Source organism: Ursus arctos, unplaced genomic scaffold (assembly GCF_023065955.2).
Source record: "Ursus arctos isolate Adak ecotype North America unplaced genomic scaffold, UrsArc2.0 scaffold_3, whole genome shotgun sequence".
Lineage (NCBI taxonomy): Eukaryota > Metazoa > Chordata > Mammalia > Carnivora > Ursidae > Ursus > Ursus arctos.
Window position 1 is genome coordinate 5944751 of NW_026622985.1, and position 15315 is coordinate 5960065.

Below are 15315 nucleotides of genomic sequence, written 5' to 3' on the forward strand. Positions count from 1 at the left end.
TCTTCACTATTACTTTATGAAGTATTACTAGTACGTGAATTTACAAATATGGATACACAGGCATAAAGAGCCCTGGGTCATATTGCAAGTAAGCCTTCTATCAGGATTCAAGCCCAGAAATTCTACTGAATTCTGTTGTACTGATTCGGGTAGTGAGTTCCATACGTGGTTCTGAATTGGTGCAAAGTCTGTTAACCCTATTTTCATTGTATGTTAGCTTTAATAAATTATTTCTTCAACCTCTAATTTGTTGTAATAATGTTTTGAGAGTCCAATCTTAGAAAAACTTACAAACCAAAAGTATTGTTCTTAAAAATTACACTAGGCTAGGGTTTACTGCTTACCAACAAAGTGGTATACTGGTCTAAAATAGGACTACTAGAAAAAACAACTTCAATTCCTTTAAAGATGTATTCTTGACAAGGACTATTATTTTACATTGAAACATTAGCAAAATATTGAGTTCAAGCTTTTTTCTTCATAGAGTCAAAAAATAGTCACTAGTTCGGAATCATTAAGATGTTCTGTCTGCAAGACAGACCTGAACTCATCAATGGTTCAATGTGAATTACATTAGCTTTCAGTAATACCATATTTCACTAGATGGCATTTCCAAGAGATTATAAAATACTTATTTCTTAAAATGGGTTGTTGAACCTCATTCATATCCTTTATATGAAAATTCCAAACTGAGGAATTTCCCCAAGCCCATGTGTTAAGTCCACAGCTGAAGCGCACATTAAAAGCACAACTCCTATTATATGCTTGTATCTCTCCAAATCGCTTCTGTCTGTTCAAAAGTGGGAATCTGCAGGGTGGGGCTGGGATGAAGGTTCTTCATTTCTATTACCTTTTCCTTTATTCTTACCACCTTCCAGGTCTCGAGTGACTATGGCCTCTCTCCATGGAGAAGTGGCAGGGACCATGAATCCCCACTGCTCCAACAAATGGTGTCACTATTCCTCCACATACTGTCTCCTTAGGCCTCTAGTCTATGGCCAGATGCCAAAGACCAGTGGAGGGGGGTGCAGCCTCTGGCACTAGAGGAAGCTTAGCATCTCTCACTATAGCATTTGGTCTTTTCCTTTCGACATGCTCGAAGATGTTAACCTTCTTGCACTCCCTGCTTGCCAGACACACCTCCATACAAAAATAGTCCATGTGGCTTTCCTTTTGGAAGTGTTTCTCACCCTTTCTGCACCAGGCCTGTGACACTCTTTGGGAGTTCTCACAGAGAAACTGTAAGGTATAGCTATCAGTAAGGGGTCATCAATTCTGTGCCTAGGGCTATGGAAGGGTTGCTTCGTAGCAGACCCCCAAATCTACTTTCAACTACCTGCCCATTTCATTTCAGCTCCTGTGACCTCTTTATAACCACCAAAAGATTTGTTTTTTCAAGGGAGACAGACAGATATGGAGGCATGCTACACAATTATCAAAACTAAACATGATGCTGTTGTGGAAAAACTAGGTTATCCACATGTCTAGAATAAATTATCTGATATACCTCTTGTGTTGGTCACTTACCCTAATTAATGCACTTTTTAAAAAAACCTTTTTTTCAAATAGGTTTATAAAAGGCTAGTCATTCTTACTAGTTTTTCCTTACAATCTATAATTTAAAAATACGAGTTCCTTCTTCAGTTCTTTATAATTTTATGTGAAATTTACTGCTGAATACACAGTCTTCTATCCACACTCTTCTCCCTTGTTTGAATGTTTAAAAATTATAAAGCCCATGTCACTTTATTTACCTCCGAGTCTTGCTCTGATGGAAATGTCTGGCGTTGCCCTGGAATTCCATCTCCTGTCTTGTTTTAGTTCTTCTAATAAAATGTTTTGCCTTTTCAGTGTTGTTTGAAATCCCATGTCTGGTCTGGGAACTCGGTGTTGTGGTTTGACATCACTGAAATCCACCAGGCTTGGGATTGTTCTGCCAATGCCAGGCTTTAAATCAGCATCACCACCAGGACTCAAAAACCCTGAACAGGAATCACCCAAAGGCACATCATCCCTAAGTGGAAATAATGGATAATCTCGCCCATATGGTGGGGGATAAGGATAGTGTAAATGGTAGTCTGGCAAGACTGAAGGGGGATAAGGGTGAAATTTAAGAAAAGTAGGGTTGCATTTCTTTTCAATTCTGCCATAGTTATGTCTGTCCTCAACTCCTTTCACAAAAGGCATGTTCATTTTCCTTAAGCGATCATGGTAGTGCGGGTAATCTATATTCTCAACGGTCTTTCTTCCTGAAAGAATGGACCTTTCAGAGATACTTATCTTTCCAGGTGTGTACTGTGAATCCATATCCATGGCCTTTCTCTTTAGAATTTTGGATGACTGTAAACTAAGTACTTCTGATGACTCCTTTCTATTTTTCCATAAAACTTACTATGTCCAATAGTTGACGATTGGTTAATCTAACATAAAGTTACTAAATTGGTTTTCTAAATGTTGATAAAGTAGTTTTTTTTTAAGGTAAATATTTTTTCCTCTACCAAAAGAAGTATAGGGCAGTAAGGGACCAGGACAGAAAAAACAAAACAAAACAAGAGTCCTTGTTGCTTGGCAACAGCTAGAACTCTAACACATTGGACTATTTAGTATATATGTCATAATTTAATTCTTAGGAAAAACAAAAATAGCCTTGTTAGTAATATTTTCATGATAGTTTCCTTCCCACTGTTCACTTGTTACTTATTTTTAAATGTTTCCATAAGTTGATATTTTATAAGTAAATGATATTCACTAAAGAGTATAAAGCAGTTAATTGAGAATATAATCTTAAAGTATATATCTCACTAAAATTAAGTATTTACCTTATAGATATAATAAATGACAAAACTCACTACCTAAATAAATGTAAATTTAAATGCAGTGCAAAGAATGAACAGGTCTTATATCACAGTTAACTCAGTGCACCTATTTTTTAAGAAATACAATTAATAGTCAAAGTACAAGTTCATCTTTAAAATGCCCTAAATTACCTTACCTTTTGGCTACCAATGTACAGAATAAGACCAATGGGATTTTTTAACTCATTTCAGAAAACTACAATAAGGTATAAGTTATTAGCTCATAAAAAATACCATTAATATATTGGTCATTTAGACGCTCATTTCAATGAGATAATTTGGACTTGCATGAAAACTGCTACCACAGGAATTCCAAATATTGGAATTTGGACACAGGGCTCACACCATCCCTTCTGGAGTAAAACAAAAACAAGAAAAATAAAACCATGCAAACATGAATGAGAAACCTACTTTCATATTTCCAGCAATCGGCTTTCCATCTTTAGATTCACAGCATGCATGAACTACAATCTTCAATGTAACAACCTATTCTCAGGTTGAATATTAGGAATTTACAAAGTAGATGAAAGTAGGAAGGACTGATGAACTGAAGCAAATTCTTGATGGCAGAAAACAAAAGTCAATGACAGTCAAAAGTCCATTTGGTATTGCGCAGGTTTACCTGTTTATAAAAATTAAGAGGAGCTTTAGCAGGGTGTATACCTAGACATAGTGATTGTGCACTATTCAGTAAAATATATATTTATTTGATGTGCTCAAAGAACTGCAAGGTCTTGACCAAAATACTGGCTAGTTCTAAATCATACTAAAACATGCTCAAGCACAGTAAAAATTTTTTAAAAGATTTTATTTATTTGAGAGAAAGAGACAAAAGGCACAGAGGGAGAGGGAAAATCTCAAGCAGACTCCATCAATCTCCCTGCCAGGGACTGATCCCAAGACTCAGATCATGACCTGAGCCGAAACCAAGAGCTGGAGGCTTAACCTACTGTGCCACCAAAGTGCCCCTCCAGCACAGTAAATTTAACTCACACCTTATTTAGATTAGAAAGAATTTCTAAAGATGTAAATCTACTCAGTGGAATAAACCGTACTGTATACAGTTTACCAAGCAGCTAACACATGCATGAAAATAGCCGGAAAACTCAAGGAAGTCCTGGTCCTGGTACAGAAAGAGCCCTTTTCCCCTTCTGCTCATTGTTTCCTTCCTCCCTTTTTTCCTCCTTCCTTCCTTCTTTTTAAAATTTATGAAGATTTGAATGCATACTGTATGCTAGGAACTATCCTGGAGTTGAGGTTAAAATGGTGACAAAACAGACAAGATCCTAGCTTCAAAGAGTCAAACACAGAACATGGAAATCAGGCTAGCTGTAAGGCAGCAACGGGCGGTGACAGCTGTAATCAGCACACACCTGAAGGCATTCGCCCTTCGAGATACACAACCAAAGAAGTGAGGAGGCTGAATCAGGCGGTTAGGCTGTCCATTCTAAATCCCTCTTCTAGAACACAGCACATCCAGCGACGGATCACTCATTTCTTCCTAGTGAAGGTAACAATGCACGTCTTTGTGAGGCATTCTGTACTCAGCTGCTCACGCTCCATTCTTCAATGCATTTGCCTTAACTGTGTAAGATGTGTTTGTGTCGTGGCCCAGTTCCCGTCAAGTACATCCTTCCGCTGCAGAGCAGCAGAGGCATGATCCTCTTTTACACGTTCCGGCTATAAATGCTGACAGGTGTCTTTATTTACTTCTCGAACTTACGTAGAAAAGACAATCTTCCTAGCCGAATGTTGCACACAAGTCAACCTCCTCTATTCTGCCCACTGAGCTTCTCTCCGGGGCTACAGGTCTTACTTTCAGTCACACTGGTGTGCGCGCATCTACCCCCCACTCAGGTGCTACCCATCCATGAAGTAGGGGCAGGTGACGTCAGGGGCCAGCAACCCCACGAGGCCGGGACCCTGCGCTCACGCACTCAGTTCCCACTGCCTACTGTTCGGGGTTGGCCCCCGATGGTGAAGCTCGGTCGGCCAGCTCCGGAAACGGCCTCCCTCGGCCCACGACCGCGCACTCAAAGGGAAAGGCACGCGCTGTGGGGTCCGCGATTCTTCTCCCCCACCAGAGCTTCGGCAGGGCTCCCTGAGCGGCGCCCGGTACCGAAGGCCCGGTCATGGATCGGCACGGAGGGCAGCACTGCAGCCCTTGGGTGGCGTCGAGTGACGCGGTCCACGGAACAGACAGCCATGCCTCGCCCCCGCCCTGGCGGAAGTGGCGGCCCGTCCTTCCGGTCCACTGCCCGCCGACTTCCGGCGGGCAGGTGGGCGCGCGCCCCCTAACGACCTTCTGCGCCGACGGTCGGCAGGCGGCGGCGGCGATTGGATGGAGGCCTCGGCCCCCGGCCGGCGGCGGCGGCGGCGGAGCTGGCGGCGGGCCCCGGCCGCGGGCTCCCCGCTCACCCGGGCCGCGGTCATCCTCCTGCTCTCCGCCTTCGTGGCGCGGGCGTCCCCGTCAGGTGAGGCGTCGGCGCCGCTGCCACGGGCTCCGCGGGGCCGCCCCTCCCTCCTGGGACTGGCCTCCCCGTACGCCTGCCGAACCGAAGAAGCGCCGGTACCGGCCGGAGGGGTGTGTGTTCGCGGGGACCCCGCAGAGGACCCTGCGTTGGCGCGGGGTGCCAGGTGACTGGAGAGATTGTTGCCGCACAGGCAGAAGAGCTCCGGGAACAGCCTCCGTGCGCGGTGTCCGGTTAGCCTGGCTGTGAATCACCGCCCTCCTCCGCTCCCTCCCGCCGTCCCCGGTCGGTCCGCCAGCTCCGCAGGACGCGGCGTGCCCGGCTTCCCTCTTGGTGCGGTTTGGACCCTGTGGACCGCCCTGCTCGTCCTGTCCTGGGTCCGGCAGCTCCACCTGTCGGTCTTAGTTATAAAAATGCAGGGAAGACCGGGAAGGTGAAGTTGAAACTTTTTCTGCCGCCATTTGTTTCATTTGTGTCCCAAAGAGTTCCATCCTGTTTTCGAACGTGTTTCAGATATGCGTGAGCACACGCTGAAGGGAGGGTTTCAGCTGCCGTCGTGTAACCGAGAAGGTTCGGGCTGCGGTATTTTGTGCTCAAATGTTAGACTTTGTAAAAATAAAGTATCTCCCAGCATTGGATAATAAAACTCAAAAGAGATTTGGTCAAAATGCTAAAAATTGTACAAAGGATCGAAGAAATGGGGAGACAGCTTCTCCAAGAAAGTAAATGTAGAAGGATTGTAGAGGAAGGCACAGGATAAGGAGGAGAAAGGAAAATGGAGTGAATGCATAGTCTAGGCATCAGGACACGTAAGGTGCTGTTCTAAGGGGATAGCCGATAACCTTTAATTAGCCTATAGGACAGGATGCTTCTTGGCCATGGCCCATAGTCTTATACTAGTTGGGGGGGGGGGGGCGTGTGCTATTTTTAGATCCAATCACAAGATCAGACCTGAGGATATAAGACCTAGAGTAAGTAGGCAGTACCTTAATTCAATAAGCGCTGAATAGAAAAGACTGATATTCATATAGCATTTTACAGCTTGTACCACTTTCCATTCAGTCCTCACAATAACGCTGTCAATCCGAAATGTGGTCTCATTTTGCAGATGAGAAAATCCTAGAGTTTAAGGTGACTTTCCTAAGGCCAGTAAGTGGTCTTCTGACTTTCAATACACCCTCCTCCCTCTCTCTTAAATGTTCTTTGGGTGGATGCTTTATTCAGTTTTTTATATTGCCTCAACCGCGTGGTCTGTGCACACTCTTAGGTCCGTTTGCTCATTCAACTATGACCGAAGAATCTCAGAATATATCGTATTTAACTGTTAATATATTGTTTGTCTAATGTGCCAAGATGCTTAGTACTGATTCTTGATAAGTTGACATAAACATTGATCCTACTATCAATGGATCCTGCTATCAATGGAGCTTATAATCTAATGAAAAATTATATACATGCATAAAGAACTATAATAAAATACAATGTAGACTGTCATAAAAGAGGTGCTGATGATGGAAGTAAGGAAATGTGAGAAATGGTAAGGACAAACAGAAGGTTTGCAGGAAGAGGGACTTGTGATTTGGGTCCTGAAGAGGGGGGATTTGGATTTTGAAAAAGAGTATTCTAAGTGGTTGTAGGAAACAATCCTGAAATGAGATGCAGTAGGGGAAGTAGTGTATAGGTTAATTTCACTGGCGTATAAGGGGGATAGTGGAATCAAAGGGGAGAGGACAAATGTTGGAAGAGATTGGCTTATGGTTCCTCCTTCAACCAGATCAAATATGCAGTGATATTCTACTATTTGAATATCTTGGAATTTCTCATGAGGCAGATTGCTGATCATTTCTTTTTGTTTTTGATAGTTGGATATTTGATTCGATTACCAAGAGGTTTTCGCTTAACCCAAGATACGGTGAAAATAGTGGGATCATCAAATTTTCCAGGTATTAATAAATAGATGTTCAGTACTTTTAAAGAAGTATTTAGCATTTGTTTAAATTTTATCAGTCTTGTCCAAAAGGCTAATGTTCCCCAGACGTCCTAAGACCCTTTTCCTTCTATGGAAATGGATTAGAGTTGTTTCCGAATGGTTTGATTCATCCAGCTCTGATTCTGTTTGCTGTAACTGCTTACATGTGTGAAAATAATTATTTGTAGAAGTTATCTAATTACGGTTGTCTATAGTGTTTCTGCTTGTTATTTTATAATTATTGGCCATAATACTAAACATATGCAGTTCAAATATGCTAAAAAATTTTTTCGGATGAGATCTGTATTATAAAGGTTTTGGATTCATAAGCTTTTCCAGTGGTCATATGAGAGGCATAGCAGCCCAGACTTTTTGTGGTGTTTTGTTTTGTTTCTGAGGTAAATTTGCATGCTTAAAATTCCTCCTTTGAAGTGTACATTCCAGTAGTTTTTGGTACATTGACAGGGTTTTGCAACGATCACTATGTAATACTGCAGCATTTTGATAGCTCCAAAAGAAACACCATACCCATTAAGCAATCGTTTTCCAGCCCCTGGAAACCACTAATATACTTTCTATCTCTATTAATTTCCCTATTGTGGACATTTTATTTAAGTGGAATCATACATGCTGTGGTGCTTTGCGTTTGGCTTCTTTCACTTAGTATAGTGTTTTCGGATTTATTCATGTCATAGAGTGTATCAGCACATAATTCCATTTTGTGGCTGAATAATATTCCATTTTATGGATATACCACTTTTTATGTATCCATCAATTATTGGATTTTTGGGTAGTTTCCACTGTTTGGCTATTATGAACAATGCTGTTACCAACATTCCTGAAAAAGTTTGTGTGTGAACCTAAATTTTCAATTCTCCTGAATATATACCGAGAACGTAGGGTAACTCTATGTTTAACATTTTGAGGAACTGCCAAACTATTTTTTAAAAAGCCTTTATTATTTTAAAACAACAACAATGTATGAGGATTCATACATTGCCAACATTTGTTACTGTTTATCTTTTTTGATTATAGCCATCCTAGTGTGTGTGAAGTGTGTGTGTGTGAAGTGGATTTTCAAGTGGATTTTCAAGTGGTTTTGATTTGCATTTCCCTAATGTCTAATGATGTCTAAGATATTTTTATGTGTTTAATGGACGTTTGGATATCTTCTGTGCAGAAATATCTGTTCAAGTCCTTTACCCATTTTTTAATTGAGTGTTTTATTAATATTGAGTTGGAAGTTATTTTTAATACATTCTGGATATTAATCCCTTATTAGATATTTGATTTACAAATATTTTCTCCAATTCTGTGGACTGTGTTTCCACTGAAAAATTTTTTTAATTTCTAAATTTTAATTCTAGCATAGTTAACATGAAATGTTATATTAGTCTCAGGTGTACAATATAGTGATTCAGCAGTTCTGTACATTACTTAATGCTCATCACACACGATAATGTGCTTTTATCCCCTTCACCTATTTCCCTCATCCTTCCACCCACCTCCCCTCTGATAACCATCTGTTTGTTCTCTATAGTCAGGAGTCTGTTTCTTGGTTTGTCTCCCTTATTTTTTTTTCCTTTATTCATTTGTAAGAGCAGCCCAAATGTCCATCAATTAATGAAAGGATAAAGATGTGGTATATGTATACAATGGAATATTACTCAGCCATAAAAGGAATGAAGTCTTACCATTTGCAACGACATGGATGGAGCTAGAGTGTATTATGCTAAGTGAAATAAGTCAGAGAAAGACAAACACCATATGATTTCACTCATGTGGAATTTAAGAAACAAAACAAATGAATAAATGTGTTTTCACTTTTTTAATAGTGTCCTTTAAAGCACACATTTTAAACTGATAAAGTCTAATTTCCATCTTGTTCTTTGGTACTAATATGCTAATTAGGTGTTGTATCTCAGAAACAATTGCCTACTCAACAAAGTTTTATTCCTGTATTTTTTACAAGAATTTCATAGTTTACTTGTTATGTTTAGGTCTTTGATCCATTTTGGATTAATATGCAAGATAGAGGTCAAACCTCATTCTTTTGCATGTGGATATCCAGTTGTTCCAGCACCATTGTTCAAGATACTTTTCTTTCCCTATTGAATTTTCTTGGTACCCTGTTGAGAAGCAGTTTGCCATAGATATTTGGTTTTTTTTCTGGACTCTGCATTCTTTTTCGTTGATCTCTATATCTTTATGCCAGTACCATGCTGTCTTGATTTCTCTTGCTTTAGAATAAGTTTTATGAGTCCTTCAGTTTCATTTTTCCTCAAGATTGTTTTGGCTATGCTGGGTCACTTGCAATTCCGTATTAATACTAGAATCAGATTGTCCATTTCTGCAGAAAAGTCCATTGGGATTTTAGTAGGGATTGTACTGAAGTGTAAATCAGTTCTGGGAGTACTACCAACTTAACCATATTAACTTTTTCAATTCATGAACTTGGGGTATCTTTCCATCTACTTAGATCTTCTTTAATTCCCCTCAGTGATGTTTTATAGCTTTCAGTGTACAAGTCTTGCACCACTTTTGTTTAGTTTATTCCTAAACATTTTATTCTTTTTGATGCTGTTGTAAATAGAACGGTTTTATTTAGGTTTTGGATTGTTTGTTGCTATTATATAGAAATACAATTGAATTTTTCAGATTGCTGTTGTAGTCTGTCATCTTCCTGAATCATTTATTAGCTCTCTCTCTCTTTTTTTTTTTAGCTGTTGGGGGAGTTATTTCTTAGGATTTTCTAAGTATAAGATCATGTCACCTGCAAATAGAGATAGTTTTATTTTTCCCTTTCCAATCTGGATATCTTTTGTTTTTTTTCTTGCCAGTTGCTCTAGCAGAACCTTCAGTTCAGTACTGATGATAACAGATATCCTTGTCTTCCTCTCTTAGAGAGGAGGAAAGGTTTCAGTCTTTCACTATTAAATATGACCTTAGTTGTGAGTTTTTTGTAGATGCATTTTATCAGATTGAGAAAGTCCTTTCTGTTCCTAGTTTGTTGAGTACTTTTATTGTGAAAAGCTGTTGGATTTTGTCAAATCCGTTTCCTGCATACATAGAGATGATTGTGTGTTTTCTGTCCTTTGTTTTATTAATATGATTTGGTATTACATTGATTGACTTTTGTATTTTGTTTTTTGTGTTTTTTAAAGATTTTTAAAATTTATTTGTCAAGGAGAGCAAAGCAGGGGGAGCAGCAGGAAGAGGGAGAAGCAGGCTCCCTTGCTGGGCAGGAAGCCTCACGTGGGACTTGATCCCAGGACCCTAGGATCATGACCTGAGCCCGAAGGCAGACACTTAACTGACTGAGCCACCCAGGCGCCCTGATTTTTGTATTTTGAAGAAGTCATGCAATCCTGGGATAAATCCTGGTTGGTTATGATGCATAATTCTTTTTCATGCTGCAGGATAGGCTGCTACTATTCTGAGGATTTTTATGTCTATATTCATAAGGGAAATTGTTCTGTAGTTTCTCATGTTGTCTTTGTCTGATTTTGGTTTATGGGTAATAGTGGCTTCATAGAACAAGTTGGGACATGTTCCCTTCTTTTCTGTATGTATGTATGTATGTATGTATTTATTTATTTATTTATTTTCCAGGAGTTTGTGAAGTGTTTTTGTTAATTCGACTTTACTGTTTGGTGAAATTCACCAGTGAATTCACCTGGTGCTGGGCTTTTCTTTCTAGAAAGATTTTTAATTATTAATTCAGTCACTTTACTTGCTTTAGGTCTATTCAGACTTTGTTTTTCATTATGGTTTCTGACGAGAAATAAGCTACTAATTTGAGGATCATGTGTATCTAACAAGTTGCTTCTCTTGCTGCTTTCAAGAGTCTGTCTCTTTGGACTTTAACAGATGATTATGATGTGTCTAGGTGTGGATCTCTTTGAATCTATCCTTGTTTGAGTTCATTGAGCTTCTTTGATGTGTAGATTCATGCTTTTCATGAGTTTGGGGAAGTTTTATCATTATTTCTTCAAATATTCTTTGTGCCCTTTTACTCTCCACCCTTCCATGGAACTTGTATTATGTATACAGTGGTGTGCTTGATGGTTTCCCACAGGTCTCTGGGTACTGTTCATTTATCTTTATTTTCCTTTTTTTCCCCTTTCTTAGACTGGATAATCCCAAATTGATCTATCTTGAGGTTTGCTGATTCCTTTTTCTGCCTGCTCAGGTCTGCTTTTGATTCTTATAGTGAATTTTTCAATTCAGTTATTGTACTTTTTAATGCAGAATTTTTTTTGGGTTCTTTTTTTTTTTAATAATGTCTATCTCTTAAATGATATTCTTTCGAGAGAAATCATTTTTACACTTATTTTTTAGTACTTTAGACATAATGTTCTTTGATCATACTTAAAATAACTGATTTAGTTTTCCTTTTCAACATTCGTCTGGCTATTTGGGGTCTTTTCTGGTTCCATACAAATTTTAGGATTATTTGTTCCAGCTCTGTGAAAAATGTTGGTGGTATCTATAAAGAACTTATCAAACTCAACACCCCAAAATCAAATAATCCAGTCAAGAAATGCGCAGAAGACATGAACAGACATTTCTCCAAAGACATACAAATGGCCACCAGACAAGTGAAAAAATGCTCCACATCACTTGGCATCAGGGAAATACAAATCAAAACCACAATGAGATACCACCTCACACCAGTAAGAATGGCTAAAATTAACAAGACAAGAAACAACAAATGTTGACGAGGATGTGGAGACAGGAGAACCCTCTTACACTGTTGGTGGGAATGCAAGCTGGTACAGATAGAGCTACTCTATGACCCAGCAATTGCACTACTGGGTATTTACCCCTAAGATACAGATGTAGTGAAAAGAAGGAGCACATGAACCCCAATGTTCATAGCAGCAATGTCCATGATAGCCAAACTGTGGAAGGATCCGAGATGTCCCTGAACAGATGAATGGATAAAGAAGATGTGGTTTATATGTACAATGGGATATTACTCAGCCATCAGAACAGATGAATACCCAACATTTGCATTGACATGGATAGAACTGGAGGGGATTATATTAAGTGAAATATGCCAGTCAGAGAAAGACAATTATATGGTTTCCGCTCATATGTGGAACATAAGAAACAGCACAGAGAATCATAGAATAAGGGGGGGAAAACTGAAGAGGAAGTCATCAGGGAGAAACCATGAGAGACTCTTAACTCTAAGAAACAAACAGAGTTGCTGGAGGGGAGGTGGGTGGAGGAATGGGATAATTGGGTGATAGGCATTAAGAAGGGCACATGGTGTGACGAGCATTGGGTGTTATATGCAACTGATAAATTATTGAATGCTGCATCTGAGACTAATGATATACTTACTATATGTTGGCTAATTGAATTCAAATTAAAAAAGTAACTGATTTAAAATATTTGTTCAGGGGCGCCTGGGTGGCACAGCGGTTAAGTGTCTGCTTTCGGCTCAGGGCGTGATCCCAGAGTTGTGGGATGTGATCCCGGCGTTGTGGGATCAAGCCCCACATCAGGCTCCTCCGCTAGGAGCCTGCTTCTTCCTCTCCCACTCCCCCTGCTTGTGTTCCCTCTCTCGCTGGCTGTCTCTATCTCTGTCGAATAAATAAATAAAATCTTTAAAAAAATAAAATAAAATAAAATATTTGTTCAGTAAGTACAAAATTTGGGCTTCCTCAGAGACAATTTCTATTGTTTTTTTTTCCCTACTTATGACAATAGTTCCTTGGTTTTTTGTGTGTTTCATATTTTTGGTTGAAAACTGGACTTTTAAAGTAATTTAATGTAGCAACTTTGGAAATCAGGTATGAATTTTATTAGTGTCTGTTGTTATTGTTGGTCCATTTAATGATTTTTCTGAACTAATTCTTTAATTTATATGTCGTTTGTCATATGTAGCCACTGAAGTCTCTGCTCAGTTAGCCTAGGGTGATTTTTGGATGGAGGTTTTATTGACACCTCGAACTAGTTAGTCTCCTAGTCTTTGCTGAGGGTCTTTGTGTGGTTGTTGTGGTACACTCTAAACATTTAGCTAGGCAGTTGGTACCTCTACTTTTTCCTTCACTGTCTGCTGTGTAGAGCATCAGTTTCAGCCAGAGGTAAGAACTTAAGTTCTCAGTCTTGACTAAGCATGCTCAGTCTTGGGCATATGCCCTGCCCTGTGCATGCATGTGGCCTTCTATTTTCCAGGAATATGTTAGAACTTTGCAAAGCTCCTATGGAGTTGTCATTCCCAGCTTTTCCTCTTAAGTGTTTTGGTTAGCCTGTTTACCCCAGCTGTTAACCCGCTGCATCAGGCATTTACAAAGTTAAATGAAAGCCCCTAGTTATTTTTCAAAAATACTCTTTGGGAAAAGGTTTTGTACAGTGATTGTGCTCTGAGTGAGATCAAGTGAAGACAGCCTTGTGAGTGGTATCTTCCTGGAAACTGCCAGAGAAGTCAAATAATGACAGTTCTCTGGGAAGGAGGCATTGAAGTCCCTTCAACCCTGTCTGTCCCTCTAGTGGCTGCCAGGCTGCTGGTTCTTACAGTGATTGGCATGTTGGTTATCAGAGCTAAGGCAGACCAGGGCGGGGAGGCGGGGGGAGATGGGAATGGGGAAACTTGCAATGTTAGGAGCCCACCAGGCCCTTGTAACAAATTACCATAGACTGGGTAGGTTAACAACAAAACTTATTGTCTCCCAGTTCTGGAGGCCAGAAGTTCAATCATGGAGGCAGGGTTGATTCTGCCTGAGGGCAGTGAGGGAAGGGTCTATTCCAATTCTTCTTCCTTGGCTTGTGAGTGGCCATCTTCATCCTATGCCTCTTCACATCACGTACCCTCTGTATTTGTATGTGTCCAGATTTTCCCCTTTCATAGGACACGGGTCATTAGATTTGGGCTCACATTAATGACTCATCTTAAGCTGATTACTTTTGTAAAGACTCTGTGTCCAAATACGTTCACATTCTGAGGTACGGGGATTAGGGCTCAAACATATACATTTGGGGAGAGACATAACTCAGCCCATCATGCTAAGAATCAGTTGTTTCTCTTGAGTAAGTTTTTCACAGGTTGCTGCAAGTCTTTGATTAATTTCCAGAGTTCTGAAAATGTTGATCCTGACAATTTCTGCCAGTTTTTGCATTACCTTTATGAGGAAGATAATTTTTAGAGTTCCTTACTCTGACATTTTCACTGATATCACAGCTTTTGTTTGAAAACTACAACTTTAAGCCTAAATTATAAAATAGGCCCATAATGAATACAGAGAACAAACTGATGGGTGCCAGAGGGGAGGAGCGTGGGGGGAATGAGCAAAATGGGTGAAGGGGAGTAGTAGATACGGGCTTCCAGTTATGGGGTGAATGAGTCATGGGGTTGAAAGGCACAACACAGGGAATATAGTCAGTGGTATTGTAAAAGCATTGTATGGTGATGGATGATAGCAATGCTTGTGATGAGCACAGCATAGTGTAGAGACTGGTTGAATCATAATGTTGTGCACCCGAAACTGATGTGACATTATCAAGTATGCTTCAAGAAGAAAATAAACATGAACTACCAAAAAAAAAAAAAAAAAAAAAGACTGTTCCGGGAGTTTACTTTTACCTATATTAATTGTATACATCAAAATGAGGATGAACTGGCATCTTTAAAATTATAGTGTACACCCCCATGATTATGGCATTATGGTCTAACTGTGTATCTTTTGCTGAAATCTGAGCATATTCCCCACAGCGGCCTTGTTTGATTATCGATTAACTTCTGTTTATTGTTGTCTAAATGTTATCTTCTTTTTTATTACATGGTTTAATGCATTATTATTGGTGTACAGGGGCATTATTTACTTCTGTATGTTGATCTTGTATTAGGAAACTTCTGGGTTCTGTTATATTTTCTTTGATTTAAATATGTACAGAGGTTAGTGGAGGCTAGAGGAAGGGCAAAGCAGGAAGGATATACCTGTGTTGAGTTTCCACAGATGAGGAGGCATTTAGATACCTCCCTGAGTAAAACCACAGAGGAGTGGTTCAG

At 39.8% G+C, this 15315-nt stretch overlaps 2 protein-coding genes across 2 annotated transcripts in view; one reads left to right on the forward strand and one right to left on the reverse strand.

Annotated features, from left to right (window-relative positions):
* The window catches only part of SPMIP7 (sperm microtubule inner protein 7), a 71025-nt gene extending 65904 nt beyond the window's left edge, over window positions 1-5121 (reverse strand). The window contains exons 1-2 of the mRNA XM_026501842.3: window positions 4229-5121; window positions 1755-3477 (exon numbers count right to left, since the gene is read on the reverse strand). Coding sequence (XP_026357627.1) covers window positions 1755-2313 — 559 coding nt within the window. The 5' untranslated portion in view covers window positions 2314-3477; window positions 4229-5121. The remainder of the gene's footprint in view (window positions 1-1754; window positions 3478-4228) is intronic.
* Window positions 5122-5196: 75 nt separating this feature from the next.
* Window positions 5197-15315, forward strand: part of ZPBP (zona pellucida binding protein) — a 117997-nt gene continuing 107878 nt past the window's right edge. The window contains exons 1-2 of the mRNA XM_026501852.4: window positions 5197-5329; window positions 7189-7269. Coding sequence (XP_026357637.1) covers window positions 5197-5329; window positions 7189-7269 — 214 coding nt within the window. The remainder of the gene's footprint in view (window positions 5330-7188; window positions 7270-15315) is intronic.